The sequence below is a fragment of the Lepidochelys olivacea genome (genome assembly GCF_965140295.1).
Source record: "Lepidochelys olivacea isolate rLepOli2 genome assembly, chromosome: 4".
Lineage (NCBI taxonomy): Eukaryota > Metazoa > Chordata > Testudines > Cheloniidae > Lepidochelys > Lepidochelys olivacea.
The window spans coordinates 106,607,214-106,624,507 of record NC_140414.1 but is presented as its reverse complement, the minus strand read 5'-3'; the positions used below and the strand labels follow the sequence as shown (position 1 = coordinate 106,624,507).

Sequence of the window (17,294 nt, the reverse complement as noted above, 5' to 3'; positions counted from 1 at the left end):
AGAATGTACCTTCATTTTAATAACCTCTGTCTCTTTAACCATGAATTCCAGCATTAAAACTGCACTCCAAGTGTTGGATTAGTAGAAAAGATTCAGTACTTACAGCACTTTTTTTATTTCTCCTTATAACTTATGAACTATATCGTGACCTTTTGGTCTTTGGTGTTGTCAGCTTTACAGTGATGTTTACAGCAGTGTTCCAAGACCTCATTATGTATCTTACAGCTCAGTGTGATAAATGTAAAATGATACCACCTTTGCTTGTGTTTTTTTCTAGCTTTTTAAAAGTAAATTGACTGAAATAAATTAATAAGAGTGCATTCTCTCTAAAGAACTGCACACTTTCTTCGAGCATCTTCTCCAAAAAGTCAGTATTACTTATGAACCAAATGCTGATCTTCCATTCCGAGTACATTTTGTGTTTGAAACATTATTATAGGAGTCTATTGTTATTTTTTTCTGGAACTATGGGCCATAAGTTTACCAAGAACCAACAACATTTTTCAACCACATATTTATGAGCATTCAAGCCAACTTATTAAATCAGCTTTTAATGAAGCAAACTGGAAGAAAGGAACATTTTGAAATTCTCATGCCCAAAGAATGGGCCTTATTATATTTATAGGCTTTTTCTTTTGACTTTTTGTTTTAGGTTTCTATTAGAAGAGGAGGTTTACTTACCTGGAACTGGAGGTTCTTTGAGATGTGTGGTCCTTATTTGTATTCCACACATGGATGCATATTTGTGCCATGCTCCTGATTCCAGAAGTTTTCCTTAGCAGTGTCCATTGACCCACACGTGCATCGTGCTTCCTCTTGTGCTCACAGCCGAGTGCAAAAACTAGGTCATACAGGTCAACGCCTCTCCAGTGTCCTTCTTACCACTGAGTAGTCCAGTCCACAGCAGAGGGGATGAAGGGTGGGTATTGGACTACAAATAGGGACCATACATCTCATAGAACCTCCAGTTACAGCTAAGTAAACCTCCTCCTCCTCTTCTTCTTCTTCTTCGAGTGATGGTCCCTATATGTATTCCATATGTGGGTGACCAGTGAGTAGTGATCAGCAAGGAGGTGGGTGTGGGGATGTGAAAGGAAGTGCAATCTCCAGTATGGCGTGTCCTACAGCGGAATCGGCAGCAATAGTTTGGTCGATGTGAATGTGGAGACAGAGCACCAGGCTGCACAACAGATGTCTTGACATGGAACATCTGCGAGGCAGGCTGATGTGGCTGCTTGTGCTCTTATAGAGTGCACTGTGACTCCATCAGGTGGTGCCACATTGGATTGTGTGTAGCATTTGCAGATGCACCTGGAGACCTATTTGGAGATTCATTGGGAGCAGAGGGCTTGGCCATGTTTACAAATAGTTTCAGCGATGTGTAAAAGGAACTACTATCTACATCTATAACTATAAACAAATGGACAGAAGTCACTGTCATAGCAAAAGCTAAGAGCGTGAAGGAACAGTGGTTCTGACTAAGGCCATACGGCAGTAACATGGAACTGGAGAGGCATTGACATTCCTGAAGTATTATACCCTCATCTCTGAGGACAAGGGGACACTGCTAAGGAAAACTTTCAGACTGAGGTGCCTGGAGCACATGCGCACCCATGTATGGAATACATGCAGGGACCATCACTCGAAGGAAAGCTATGGAGTTTTGATTTGGTTAACTTTCCAAAAGAAACCAGTAATGTGGTAAGAGAAAACACAAATATTTTTGAAAAAAAGTCACAAACCTAGCTCTCCATTTTCAATCACTTCAAAAGCAGCCCAGATCTCATCCTTGTTGGGAGCGATGTTTTTTATTCCTAATACATCATTAGTTAATTCTTCTGCCTCTGTCAAAGGCGATACCTGTGATACAGATTGTGCTCTTTAGAATTTAATAAATAGTTTCGGAAGTACTAAAGGCTTCTGACTTGTGCAGACAGTTTATACTTTTGTGATGGAAAAACAGTTCAACTTTTTCTTCTTAAGCACAATCACAGAAATTCCAAGTTTGTGAATCCAACAATTATTTCTCAAATTGCTGGCCAGTACATTTTCATCAACTTTGTTGCATCAGATTGGAAGTTATCCAGTTAAAAACTGGAACGTCAAACCTTTCCTGTTAGCTTCACCCCTTCCTCCCCCAAAATTAAAGCACTACAGCTCAGTTCCATGTGAAACAGAAAGGATGAGCATGCTGTGATCTGAAATGTAACAATTACTATAGAAACACTATTTTTTTTTGGTACAGTTCTCCCTCCCCACCTGTCTCCCATCCGAGTCAATGATACAGAATTTTTTGGTCTTTAAAAAAAAAAAAGAAATTATAATCCAGGGTTTTTTGGTTGATATGTCCCATGCAGCATAAAATGATAATGAAATGGAACTAGACAACTCTAACAAGGTTAATAGGTATCTTACTAAAATTGCTTTTCTAATCATATCCACCCTTCATTATTGCAGAAATTTAATGTTCTCTTTTACATTTGAACATTAGAGCAGTATTGCTTAGAGGCCAGTACTTTTCAGGAGTGCTATTAGACCCCAGGCTGGAAATCTCAATTATAGTGAGCGGTGAGGTTAGGCTTCTCAGCACCTAAGCAAGGCAGACAGCCTCTGGCAGAAAGAGACATCAGGAGGAAGGCCTTCTAAATGACCTTGTGCTGCTAAATAAACTGCAGAAATCACTAGGCAATTGTTAGTGTTCCCATTTCCTACAGGAGGACAGTGGTGCTGTTGTGAGGATCAATACTGCTGTACCCTGCCATAAAATTGAAAGTGGAGGTCTCTGCTTTAAAATTATGCCATAGCCTTCTCCTGGAAAGCACAAGAGCAATACTACTTACAGATCTGAATTAAGCCACAGCTTGACTGTAAAAAAATAAAATAAATAAAGATGGGAAAAGACACAAATGTAACAATAGACATGCTAAAACTACATATAAAGAAAACAAATTTGTTTCACTTAATAAAAAAAGTTTATCAACAAATTATATCACTTTTACATACTAACCCGGATTATAGTACTACAGTCTGGCTCTTTTCTTTCCACATAAACTTCAATTAACAAATCTCCAGCTTGGGAAACCTAAAACAAAACACATAATTTACAAAAATTAAAATGCATTAAAATTTATATAGCTTTTTTCATAACTGGGACAATGCAATAGAGTTATCAATACACAAACCTTCAATTTTCTAAGCTGCAGAAAGCAGCAGGCACTGGCTCTAGGAGAAGCCATTCTGCTCCATCTGATCAATCATAGATAGGGCCCCGTGTCTGTCATGGAGGTCGCAGAAAACATGGACTTTCCAAGACCTCCGTGACTTCTGCAATGGTCAGCATGGCTGTCCCCAGGTCCGTCCACACAGCTGGCTCCGGGGTCAGCCGCACGACCGCTGCTTGGGCGGCCCCAGGCAGTGTTCCCCAGGGCAGCCAGAGCAGCCAATGTCTCTCCGGCCCCTCCCCCATCAGCAATCCCCCCTCAAGATTTAGTCAGGGGTATTTATAGTATAAATATTGGACAGGTCACGGGCCATGAATTTTTGTTTATTGCCAGTGACCTATCCGTGACTTTTACTAAAAATACCCATGACTAAAATCGTAGTCTACATCACAAATTACTGCTGAAGAAAAACTTGTATGGGCTTTGGAGAAGACGTAGCATACATGCTGCTATAACACTTCTGTGTGATTCTTTTTTTCCTTTCAACTTAGTTCATCGTTCATTTGCTTCCCCTCACAGGATGAAGGAGAATATATAGCTCTTTATATGAGAAAGATAATTGTTTGGATTTGGGGATGGTGATGGGGGAAATGAGGGACAAACTTTAATATGAAACAAGGCAACAATTAATTAGAAATTAATTGATCATTGATCACTAACTAAAATAGTTTAAAACCAACATTTAAAGTTCAATCCGCCCTGCGCGCACACACTTTTTTGCTTTGTTAATTATTTCATGAAAGAATACTATAATAAAAATTTCTATTTACAGTGGACACCAATAAAAATAGGATATTTATCACCTTCAGGAGTTACATTAACTGAAGTGCTTGTGTTGTTTTGCAATGGAAAGTCTAGTGAATACTGCAAATTCCTGATAACGGTAAAGTGCTAAGTAAAAGTCTATTTTAATGGTACTTATGTTATCTTGTATGGGAATATATTTTAGAAATATGGATGACTTTAGTAAGTGGTCATGTTAACAAAATGGACAAAAGGTCACTCAGCGAAAATAATGGCAGGTAAATGTACAGAAAAACAAAAGGAAATATTTCTACATGCAATGTGTAATCATTTTGTGGAATTCACTGTTCCAAAACTCAAAATTTTAAGATAAAATTAAGATCTTAAAAAAAAACAAACCCAACTATGATCATTAAGAGCATTTGCAGTTATGCACACTAAGTGTAATCAAACCATCTGCTTTTGATCAGAAATAAAACAAGGATTCCACGCACCACCCCTCCCTCCAAATTTACACTCCCAATGAACAGCTTCAGGCAGTTGGCTATTTTTTTTCACTCCCATCTAGACATCAGATATTGGCCAACACTGAAAATAGGACACTAGGTTTCATGGATCAGTGGTCTGGAAAATATTGTGCTAATATGTAGATATTTTTTTTTATTATAAGATTAAACAACCTGAATTTATGTTGACTACATATTAATCCATATGTCCAGAAATACAAATTGTAACATTCTTGGTAACTCAGACCTTTACTAAGGACTTGATGATTATGGAAATAAGGTGAAAACAGAATTTAATGATGACCAAGTGGAATATATAAGAACTCCAAACTTCTTTTTTTTTAAATGAACAGATAGAGAATTTTCCACTGGAATCTGGCTTGTTCGTTCATAACCATAAAGCCAATTACATAGTGGACGACACGTTTCATTGTTCCAAAGAGAAAATATCAAGTGATTTAAATACTGAGGCTATGTGCAGAGCCTATGCTCTTAAGAAGATAGTGACATACCCATTTAAAGGGGCATAATTTGTTGCACTAGAGAAATGAAATTCAGTGATTGTGTATACAGTAGCAGGGGTTCAGGGAAGATATAATATGAAAGAGAATGAAAAGTGTGTGGGGAAAGGGGGAGGTTAATAGTTAATTTGAAAAAAACTGGACCTTTCATATTTGATCCAATATCAAGACTAGCATCCAAGTGATGGTAAGTACAATAATTTGGGGTCACAATTCTGAGACACAGACACACAAACATGCTATACAACACACACTTACATGCAGATATGTGGCTTAAAACCTGAGGAGGCTGAACAGAGCGAACAGATTCAAGCTTCATAGTGTATATAATAGGATATTGAGTAGAATAATGAGGTAGCAAGGGAAGCTATGAAAAAATATTTTGATTAGTTTACAGAGGCTGAAAAGTAAATACATTGCATCACTCAATTTCTACAAACATTGACATAATGGAGAAATTGTGACTTTGAAGTTAATTTAGCCTCTGAGAATAGAAAACGAATGGAAGTATTTGTGAGCAAAAACGTTATGAAGCTACTTTGAAGAAAGCTTCTTAATTACAGTGGCAGAGACTCTGAAAATCTTATTTCCTGCTAAAGTTTGCTTTTTAGATATTACGAAACAGGGTTGCAAGAAAGAATGAAGTTGAAATTTGATTTCTACTGGGCTTATGTAAACAACTGTTCATAAAAGAAATGTGCTGCAAATTAAAAATAGCTGGCAAAATGTTTGGCAGACAGAACACAAAGAGTGGTTAATGAACTGCCAACTGTAATGGAAAACAAGATCATCAACAAGTGACATTTCAGACATGAGACCTTCCTTGGGTTGCAAAAGAAATCTGGGCATGTTAGCTTTTCCATACTGTTTTCTATATCAGCAGCTGTCATAAATATAAAGGGAAGGGTAACCACCTTTCTGTATACAGTGCTATAAAATCCCTCCTGGCCAGAGGCAAAACCCTTTCACCTGTAAAGGGTTAAGAAGCTAAGGTAACCTCACAGGCACCTGACCCAAAATGACCAATGAGGGGACAAGATATTTTCAAATCTGGAGGGGGGGAGGGAGGGAGAGAGACAAAAAAGCGTTGGTCTGTCTGTGTGATGCTTTTGCCGGGAACAGATCAGAAACGCAAGCCTTCCAACTCCTGTTAAGTTAGTAAGTAATCTAGCTAGAAAATGCGTTAGATTTTCTTTTGTTTAATGGCTGGTAAAATAAGCTGTGCTGGAGGGAATGTATATTCCTGTTTGTGTGTCTTTTTGTAACTTAAGGTTTTGCCTAGAGGGATTCTCTGTTTTGAATCTGATTATCCTGTAAGGTATTTACCATCCTGATTTTACAGAGGTGATCCTTTAACCTTTTCTTTAATTAACATTTTCTTTTAAGAACCTGATTGATTTTTCATTGTTCTTAAGATCCAAGGGTTTGGGTCTGTGTTCACCTGTACCAATTGGTGAGGATTATTATCAAGCCTTCCCCAGGAAAGGGGGCGTAGGGCTTGGGGGATACTTTGGGGGGAGACGTCTCCAAGTGGTCTCTTTCCCGGTTCTTTGTTTAAAACGCTTGGTGGTGGCAGCATACAGTTCAAGGACAAGGCAAAGTTTGTATTGTGGGGAAGTTTCTAACCTAAGCTGGTAAGAATAAGCTTGGGGGGGGGTCTTTAATGGAGGTCCCCACATCTGTACCCTAGAGTCCAGAGTGGGGAAGGAACCTTGACAGCAGCACAGAGAAAACTCTATAGTTCTTACCTCCCCTTGAAGTTCTGTTTCATTTTAAGTGCCTGCATTATTTACTCCCCCTGCTCTATCTCCTACATATGTGTATTACGATGGAACAGCAACTATATTTCCAGAGAGCAGTGTTTTGACTCTCAGACCTTAATTGAAATAAGATTCTCACTCAGGCTACACCCACACTTGGAGTGTGATTCCCAGCTTGCATAGACATATGAGTTCTCACAGAGCTAATGCACTACAAATAGTAGCATAGCTGTGGAAACATAAGCTACTGACTCACTTTGCAGAAGCCTCCCTCTGCAACTGACCTGATACAGCAACGAAGTTGAGAGAGTTTTCCTAAATTGCTTGGCTGCTTAAACAGTGGTGATAGGAGCATGAGGGATTTTGCTGCCTGGCTTGATCTATCACCTCCCCTTTCTCTGTATGGGGGGAGGGTTCAGGGGAGAAAGAGGGTGTATAGGGTGTCAAAGGCAGGGAAGCAGCCTCATAGGCTATGAGCTGCAGACAGCTGCTTCCCCTGCCTTTGAGATCCTATATACAGTACACACGCATGCACACAGATGCTGCTGCTGCAGGTGTGGTGTGGATGCAGATAAAAGACAGAGTGCAGATCGTGAGTCGGATACAAGTTGATTCTTGTGGATGCAGATCAGATGCGGCTCCGTATTTTTGTATCGAAGCAGAGTTCTACCCATGGTTACGTATGGAGGGCAGCTAATCCATGCTGCTGTTTGCTGCTCCCGTGGCTACATTACGATTTGTAGCATGCTAGCTCTAGGAGAGCCAGTGCATGTGTGTCTACATGAGATGAGAATCACACGTGCCCCAGCCCAAAGTTTAGATGTAGCCACAATTTCAAAGGACTAGACGACCGTGGCCCTTATGTAGTGTGTCAGTTGGCAGCCAGCTGCAAGTCACGTTCATAATACCAAAGAGGAAGGTTGGGCTTTTTAAAAGCACTCAGTATTGGCCTAACTGCATTCACATTGAAGTCCATGGTAATACCCACTAATTTCAATACAACATAACCACTTTACTGGATCAGACCAATGGTCCATCTAGCCCATTATCCTGTCTTCTGGCAGTGGCCAATGCCAGATGCTTCAGAGGGAATGAACAGAACAGGCAATCATTGAGTGATCCCCTGTCATCCTCTCCTAGCTTCTGGCAGTCAGGCTAGGGACACCCAGAACATGGTGTTGCATCCCTGACAGTTTTGGCTATAGCCATTGATGGAAGGACCTATCCTCCATGAATTTATCTAATTCTTTTTTGAACCCCATTATAATAGTTTTGGCTTTCACAACATCCTCTGGCAATGAGTTCCACAGGTTGACTGTGAGAAGTAGTTAGGCCAGTGCTGAGTGCTTTTGAAAATCCCACTTAGAATATCTAGCAGGTAGGATAGAAGCACAGTACCCTAGAGAAAGTTTCTGGAGCCACTGTGCTTTAGGCAGGCAGAACACTCCATGGAGAGGATGAAGTCTATATACCTTGTCCTCTATGCATGCACAAAACAGCTCTCAGAGGAGTGCATCAATACATGAGAGTATTTACATATGCATGGGATACATACATCATGTTTCAAAAAGGTTCACTTTAAAGCTGAGACATCACAGTAATACATTAGAAGCATCTGATCCAGCAAAAATTACCGTTTTCAGTTGCTGACATACAGAAGTTCCACAGGACTCAATTGCTGCTTGGCCACAGAGACTAATCCTAATTCAGAAGGGAAAATGGATTAATTTTGGCAACCCATTTGCCACATATGGCCATCAAAGTCTTGGGAACAATATCAGAGGGACTTCAAATGAAACTGAGATAAGAGCACTCCTGACATTTTAACATGGTATCAGGTTATTTCCTGCCTTACTAAAACCAAACGTAAGGACAGCACCGGTAAAGGAGGAAGGGGCAGGGATACATTACTTTATTTTAGAAGATTTTCCTGCTCAGAACAACTCCAAACTCAAACACAAACTAACTCCTGGGACACACACATTTTCAGAACTTTTTAATCTGATCTTTAAAAAAAAATGTTCACAGTCAAGCTTTCAAAATAAAGCAATAAAATGTAAAATCAGCCATTAGTGAGTGTTTGCAGTCTATGTTTTACAAAGAATGAGAGGACAGAGTATTTTCAAGTGGGGATGCTCAACTTCATGCAGGTGAGAAACAAAATTAGAGACTGTGTACTTCTCTGCTGAAGTTAAACTTCCACATAAATATGGTAGTGTGACAGGGCAGAGTGACCCCACACTGGTACCGCAGGGGTTAACCCTTCCTTCCTGGCAGAGGAAGCGCCGTCCCAGACGCCCTGCTGGGCATGCTCCAACTGGAGACTAAGTATAAAAGCCTGCAAAGCTGCTCAGTCTGGGCTGACCACCAGAGGAGGCGGCACACGGCCAGCTCCTGAGGAGGGACAGCCAAGGCTCCAGGATCCAGGGGCCAGCCAAGCCGGGACACACCCGGCATCCCAGACGGAGGTCTCAACAGGAGGGGATGGACCGGAGGACCACCCTCAGAGTGGAGAACACGACGTTGAGGGTAGGAAGTGACCCAGGGGAACTTTAGAGACAAGCAACATTAAAGCTGCACTGATGCTCGGTGTGTTGTGGGTGGATCCCCACTGAGCTAAGAGCGAGGGGGAACCCCGCCAATAGGCGAGCCCTGGGTCGGGACCCGGCAGAGAGGGCAGGCCTGGGTCCCCCTACCACTCCGGCCATTGGGATATGCTTCCCCGCCTGAGAGGGGGAAAGCTATGGACTTCGGCCGTTGGGCCACACTGCCCTGATACTTGGGGCGCGACACAAGGACTTTGACCGTTAGGGCCCGCTACCCCAACCAAGGGGTGAGCACGGGGAAACCGGCCATTGGGCCACATTGGGACGCCCTTAAAGGGACAGGCGTGGGAACTTAAGAGTGGCGAGGCCCTGACACCCCATCCACCCCTGCCACAAAGGGGCACTGCGGTGCCAGACCCGTCACGGGTAGGATCAGGCCTTACTTTGTATGATAATTTTAACCAAAATAAAAAAAGTTGTAGCAGCTCAGTGTCCATTAACTATGAACAATAAATATACCATGTATTACATTTTAAGTAGTTTCTCCTCTATGAATAGTTATTTTTAGAAAATATAAATGAGATTGGAGAAATTTTTGAAAGAGATTTCTATGGTGATGAGTTTGACTGTTCTGGAGAATAGGGCTATTAGCCCCACCTTTGTTTAAGAACCTCTCTACCAGCTAAGACTGGTACAGTAAAAAGAACACTGTATCCATGGCAATATGCAGTTCAACTTTATCTTCTCAACCGTTGAAAAGGTAATTATTTTTTCCTTTATATTTTTATAAAGTTAACAAAAACAGCCATCCCTGCAGCAAGCACTTCCAAGCTGTTAATGACTACCTGAGTTAAGGTCTGTTGGCTGGTATGAAATGACTTTCCACTCAGTGATTACTACTTAGAAAATCAACCTATGGTGTTGTTTTTGTGACTCAAACTCAGTACATTAGAGTTTTGTGTACATAATGTTGACAGTGACTTAATTACATACTGCAGCTCTATTAATATTTTTTACATTGGATAGTGAAAACCTGCATACCAAATATTATTTCCCCAAATGGCCAAAGTAGTTCTATGAAATGTTACACTTTGTTTTCCTAGAAATCGAGAGAAGAACTAAAACAGCAACAACAGCTTTAAGCTAGGATCATCTGTACTGCTTGCAAATCACTGAGAAAAGAATCGCATTTTGTACAATATATGCCATTAAGCCATTCAAAACTACAATAGTCCGAGGACACTATATTAAATGATAAAGCCATAAAACAATTTATAGTGGTCATCCATTTCACCCATAAGCAGTGAATAAAATGACTCAAAATTCTACTTGCTCAGACTTGCATAATAAAGTACTTTCTGAAGAGAGGGAAGAGGAGGAGGAGTAATTTACTGTAAGAACTTATCCATGAAAAGAAATCTATTTCTTTCCAGAGTGAGATTTGCCAAAACACAGATATTGTTGATACATTTCTCCATTTATTTGTGGAAGGGGAAACTGAAATAACTACTTCCTGAAAAGCAGATTTTTATTTTTTTTTACTTAGAACTGAGAACAAAGTCTACATTCCACAACAGTTTCTCTTTGGGATAAGTAAATACATTCAAGTAAGAATGCTGCACAAAGTACAGTTCAAAGCAGAGCTAGATAGAATAAAGATGAAATCACAGATGTGTTGGAGCTGTACAGTACATTAGGAATTCTCTGAGATGGTACTGCAGAAAGATGACATGCATTTCCTGAGAGACAGGATACATCTACAGTTACACTGAATATAAAACAGCAATGTGACAATATCTACAGAAAAATCAACAGCCAGACATTTTATTCTAGGTGGGGCCTCATGAAGATTTGACAGTTTTTATTACTCATCATTAACACTTTTTTGGAGTTCTTTTTTACATTAAAAGGAGTAATTAAAGGAAAAACATATTTTAAAAAAGACATCTGGACAGATTAATTTAAACGCATAATGCATAAAAAAATCATTTTTTCCTTAGACTAAAGTAAATATAATCTCTAGGCAGTAGCTTCCCTTATTTTTATATAAAACCGTGGAAATGAATACTGTCTTTGAATTTAAAAATAGAATATGACAATTCTAGAAGTGCTTTTCTTTAAAAACAGCTAGTTTTTGTATAGGTTACTGTAAGTTATTTCCCAAAGTCTCAACACATACATACACACATAGAAACTATGAAATGTCATGCAAATATGAATAGTGACTCAAATATTATTTAAAATAAATAAAAAGGAAGAGAGTTTGACAGTTGAATACATAATTAAATGGAAGCATTGTCGCTACTACTTTCAAAAGTCTAAATATCACATTACACCACAAATCATCACTCTTCAGCTGCGAGCTGGAAATTTCTGATTGAATATGTTTGTTTGTTTGTGTTAAGGTTGAAATGAAAGTGCTTTTTGTTGGAAGAATTTAAACTCAGCTATTGATAGGTTGATGAAACTCAAGCCAGGGGCTATAAAATGTAGTGGGTGGAACAATCACATATGAAGTCTGATTATGAATAGAGCAGAATTTGTTGCAAGCAAAGTGAAAACAAATAGTCAGAAACATAATTCAGGCTTCTCACAACTCTTCTTCCTGGCAACTACTGAAGTGCACACCTAAACTGGTCAATCAGCCTTGAGGGTCTGTCCCACTTTGGTTTTACTGTAGAAAAATTAGGTATATCATAATGGATTTTTTTAAATGACCCCAAATGATTGCAGGAAGCTTAAACTTCAATTTTAAAAATGAGAAAGCAAGTCTCTAGCCTCTTTCCTTTTGAAAATAGCCTTCAGAACAAGAACCAATTCCTAAGGAGAGTGCCATGGTGATCTTTCCACAAAAACATGGAACATCACAGTCTGCCTATTCCTAGCATTCCTCTCTGTCCAGAACTGTAGTTTTGGCTGAATGCACTCAGCTATCAGAGCTCCCAAATTGGTCACCTGTGCCCAACACCTTCTATTTCCCTTTTCCACCAACTCCAAACACAGAGATACCAGTGGAATCTTCACTCCCCAGGCACTTCTCTCATTTACACTCTTAGCTTCAGTGGCTGTACCAGTAGTGACACCAGGAGAAACTAAAAATAGCACCATAGCCATTGGAACTTCCCCCATGACTTCCTATGGGGATGAGATCTTATGAAAGGGACTGTTCATTGCAGGCATTTCTTGGTGCTAGTCTCCAGGAAATGACACAGTTGGAACGTAGAAAAATTATCTTTCCTCCAATTTTCTATGTGCCTAGATCTTAGGCATCAAGGCTTCATTCCTCCCAGCAAAAGTGTTCTCTCAATAGCCTCACCACTCAAAAGCAATAGACATCAGATGTTGCTGTATTTCTTTTTTAATATAAATTTCAGTCCCTTGCCAGCAGGAGGCATGTGGTGGTATTATATTTAGCCCTTTGTACTGGAAAGTCAGGTGCATACATTGCATGAATGAGGCCAGTGGCAACACAATCTTCAAACAAGGCAGAATTTTCTCTCTCTCTCTCTCACACACACCCTCACCCACCCACCCTCCCAGCCCCCACAGGAGAGGCATTCAAGTTTTCACACATGGACATCCACCAAAGGGCCATACGACAGCACCTTTCCCCAGGGCAATGAAATTTGACATCCATGGCGGAAGGGGAGGAGACAAAGTAATACAGCTCAGCAGAAGTACAGAAAATTGTGGAACATGTGACTTCCATGAGCCCCATAACAAACTTACTTTTACCAATGAATTAAGGTACTTTGAGATTTACAATGTGTTATACCACACACGTAACCGAGAAGGACAGCCGCTAATATTGAGCATCATAGTTTGATGCTTCTCCCTCATGTTAACTTTTGTAGCCCTACTAAATTCCTAACCTTCCCAGGGCTTCTCCCCAACCTTATTTCAGATCTCCCACATAGATCACAAGTTTAATAGGTTTCCTTCTGTTGTGGTTAATTCAGCTGCCCACCTGATCAACAGCTCCCCAAGGTTCAGCTCCTGTCTTAGAATCACTGCCATGTGCTCTAACTGGGACCACAAATGAACACTACGCAAGCTTTAGTTAATGAAGCATGAAACTACTCACTTAACAGTTCTTCTTGCAGAGAATATAGCATGCAACAGCTTCCTAATAACTTCACAGAGCAATTCAAAGTGGGTTTATTTTTTTGAAAAATAAACGTTATGGTTTGATGCCTCCCTGCATTGAAAATGCCCTCTTTTTTGTGTGTTCTGTTTGAACACTAAGATCATCAGAGGTGCCCAAGCTCATACCACACCATTATCTATTGTTAAGCCTGTTTTATAACTCCAATACATACAGAGAATTCTATCCTAAAAACAGGAGCTCAAAATGTTTTCCTAACTATGCCGATCACTACTTCCTACGGTTTATAAAACATATGAAACTAAATACATCTAAAGTTGAAATCTGAGTGAGATATATAGGTAAGATATAGTCCCATTATGTGTTAGATCATAATTTCATGGGAACAACGCTGCATAGACACAGTTGTTTCACTTTGCTGTTTTATGTCTGTCTCTTATCAAAATAGTACATTATGCAAATCAGCATAAAGAAATATAAATCTGCTACATAACAAAATATTCTTTTGTTAAAATCATTCCCAAATCAATTGATTTTCACCACTTACTTGAGTGTCTTTCCACTTGGTAATAAAGCTGTTCTCTGTATCCATTTGTTTGACCTGATCTTCATTTATCTGTTAAAAATGGATATTTTGGTAAGTTAGAAAGAAAATAACATAACACTTCATCATCCTTAGTGGATTCTTTATGATGGTTAACAACACTAAGAACATCAAGTAGGGTCATTATACCCTTAGGAGTGATTACACTTAGTGTTTTTTATCTGATGGAGAGATTTTTCCCAGTATCAAACAGGAGGCACTAATTTTTATAGAACGTAAATCTAAAGAGAGGATTGTTCCATAAAATCCATCATACCACTGAGCTGTTCATATCATCAACACATTTCCTCTGTGACCCCAGATAAAAATGAAGAATGCTGCATAAATGGGTCACAAAGATTAGTTACTAGTAATGAATAAATTCAGTTGGATTCAGTGCTTCTGCAAAAAGCTTTGGAAGAAAACAGTATCGCTCTGAAGTGCTCATCATTAGCTGAGTCAAAAGTCTGGGAACACACTATCATACCTTAGCTGCAACACAAGAAGCATAACAGGTGAACAAACATACCACTTTCAAAGATTACAATCTTGGAATTCGCTAAAAACTATGCCATCTTCATGCCAGTGAGAATAGTTGTGTGCACTCTTTTGGAAAAGACTGATTCACAGCAACTCTGTAACATACAGCTTTTTCTCTTCGGTCTAGACTAGTTCAGAATTAATGTTTAAAAACAGCCATTATGTAAGATACTTACATCAAAGAGTTGTATGTAATTTTTAATTAGATCTTCAATTACATTCACTTCTTCGCTGGTATGCCCTTTAGTTTGAAATAAGCATGATGAAAACACCATGGCGAGATTGTGAGGGTTCATATGATTGATTTCTGAACATTTCTGCACCCTGTTTGAAGGAGAATAAATCCATTTAGAACACTCCTGTATAACACAGGCCATAGAACTTCCCCAAACTAATTCCTAGAGCATCTCTTTTAGAAAAACATCCAATCTGGATTTAAGAATTGTCAGTGATGGAGAACCCATCCCGACCTTTTGGCCACTGCATCACGTTGGGAGCTTGTGTTCAGCTAATTATGTTTCCACCACAATCGCCAAATCTTTTCCAGAGTCACTGCTATACGTGCATATACATGCTTAAGCACATTATGCTCTACATGATTCTTTAAAAAACAACCGTAACAGGGCACTAGCTGCCAACTTTTTCTATGTCTGCTTAAAGTGAGTGTAACACCAGCAGGCCCTGGTTGTCGGCGAGCAGGATCAAATCTGGAACCAAATGCATAAATCTCTACTGCGTGAGCCACATGGCTCTTAGCTAAGTCTGTAGCAGACTCATTAATTTCTAAGTGGTCTTGGTGCCACTAGAGGGGCAGAGCACCACACCCAGAAGGTATGTGGGTTACATGGGCACCTTAAAAACTTATAGTTTACTGATTTTAACCTTATTTCCTGCATTTCCTATACTTGGAAGAGGAGGTTACTTACCTGTAACTGGAGGTTCTTCGAGATGTGTGGTTCCTATCTGTATTCAAATGTGGGTTATGCATGCTCACCATGCATCCAGAGCCGAAGAATCTGAAAGCAGTGTCCACTGGGTTCATGCATGTGCCCTAGCTCATCTCATGCCTCCAACCAAGGGAATAAAGGATGAGGTGGACCAACCACCTCTCCAGCTCCTTCTCTGCCATGAATCAGATAAGCAGAAGGAAAGGAAGCAGAAGGAAAGGAAAGTGGGTAATGGAATACAGATAGGGACCACACATCTCAAAGAACCTGGTAAGTAATCTCCTCTTCTTTGAGTGATGTCCCTGTTGTATTCCAGTGTGGGTGACTAATAAGCAATACCTAAGTAGGAGGATGTAGATGGTAGGGCTAAGCAGAGTACCGCCATACTAATGGAGGCATCAGCAGAAAAGTCCTGCACCAGGACATAATGTCTTGCAAATGTGTGAACGGAGCCCTATGTGGCCGCTTTTCAGATTTCGAGGAGGGTTACCTCCTGAAGAGATGCCATAGTTGTTGCTTGTGCTCTGACGGAATGAGTTCTGAACTCATGGAGAGTGGGGGGAAGGCTTGAAAGCTGATAGAGTAGAATGCAGCCGGAGACCATTTGGAGATTCTCTTGGTGGAGATGACGTGCCCTCTGACTCAGTCGGTATAGCGACAAACAGTCTTAGGGATTTCCTGATTTGTTTTGTTCTCTGTGGGTAAAAATTCAAGGCCCGCTGAACACTGAGGAAATGGAGCCTTCACTTCTCTGTTGATGTGTGCAGTTTTGGGGAGAACACAGGTAAGTGAATGTTTTGTTTAAGGTGAAATTCCAAAGCTGCTTTAGGGGTGAATTTGGGGTGTAGATGCAAAGAAACCTTATTCTTATAGAATGTAGCATATGGAGGATTGGCCATCATCTCTCCAAGTTGGCCAACCCTTCCCACTGAGGTGATGGCCACAAGGAAAGCAACCTTCATGAAAAGGATGGACATGGACTAAATAACTAAAGGCTCAAAAAACAAACAAACAAAAAATCCACCACCACCCTTGTGAGTACTGAGAAAACAAGGTTTAGGTCCCACTGGGGAATAGGCTTCTGAATGGGTGGGAAGATTCTTATTAGGCCTTTTCAGAATCTATTGGTCAGTGGATGTGTGACGACCGACTAGCCCTGAGAAAGAGATGTGGTTGGTATGTGCTGATCACTGCCAAGTGGACTTGCAAGGAGCTCATGGAAAACCTGTTGTCTTCAAAAAGAGAGGATATAGTCCAAGATGAAAGCAATATCTTTAGTCTCTGGGAGAATGCCTCTTTGGTGTGCCCAAGAAGAGAAGCTCTTCCACTTAGCTAGGTAACATTTTTTGTAGAATCCTTTCTACTTTTAGAGAGGATGTCTCGTATGGCTGTGGAGCATGAACATTCTAAGGATAATGCCCATCCAAATACCAAGTCCTGAGGTGGAAAGGACGCAGATCAAGGTGCTTGATCTTGCCATTCCACTGGGTCAGGAGCTCATAGACTGTTGGGAGGATGATTGGTGGTCAGGATGACATGAAGAGGAATTTGGGAAACAAGAACTGTCTGGCCAGAAGGGGGTGATCAGGATGACTCTCACTCCGTCATGCTGAATTTTGTATAGAACTTGTGGCTGAATTGGTGGTGGAGGGAAGGCATAGTTGAACTGGAAGAAGCAGAGTGTCACCCTAGGAGTGGCATCCTAGGGCTCTTCTGGAGCAATACATGATGCACTTCCTGTTTGCTGGAAAGCGGTGAACAGATCCCTGGTTGGGGTTCCCATAGAGTGAAAATACTGAGCAGCACCAAATCATGGATCTC

At 40.4% G+C, this 17,294-nt stretch overlaps 1 protein-coding gene across 1 annotated transcript in view; it reads right to left on the bottom strand.

The window, feature by feature from the left end:
- The window catches only part of ARAP2 (ArfGAP with RhoGAP domain, ankyrin repeat and PH domain 2), a 195,656-nt gene that overhangs the window by 40,112 nt on the left and 138,250 nt on the right, over positions 1-17,294 (bottom strand). Inside the window, exons 23-26 of the mRNA XM_084625426.1 lie at positions 14,703-14,850; positions 13,951-14,019; positions 3,008-3,082; positions 1,743-1,860 (exon numbers count right to left, since the gene is read on the bottom strand). Coding sequence (XP_084481552.1) covers positions 1,743-1,860; positions 3,008-3,082; positions 13,951-14,019; positions 14,703-14,850 — 410 coding nt within the window. The remainder of the gene's footprint in view (positions 1-1,742; positions 1,861-3,007; positions 3,083-13,950; positions 14,020-14,702; positions 14,851-17,294) is intronic.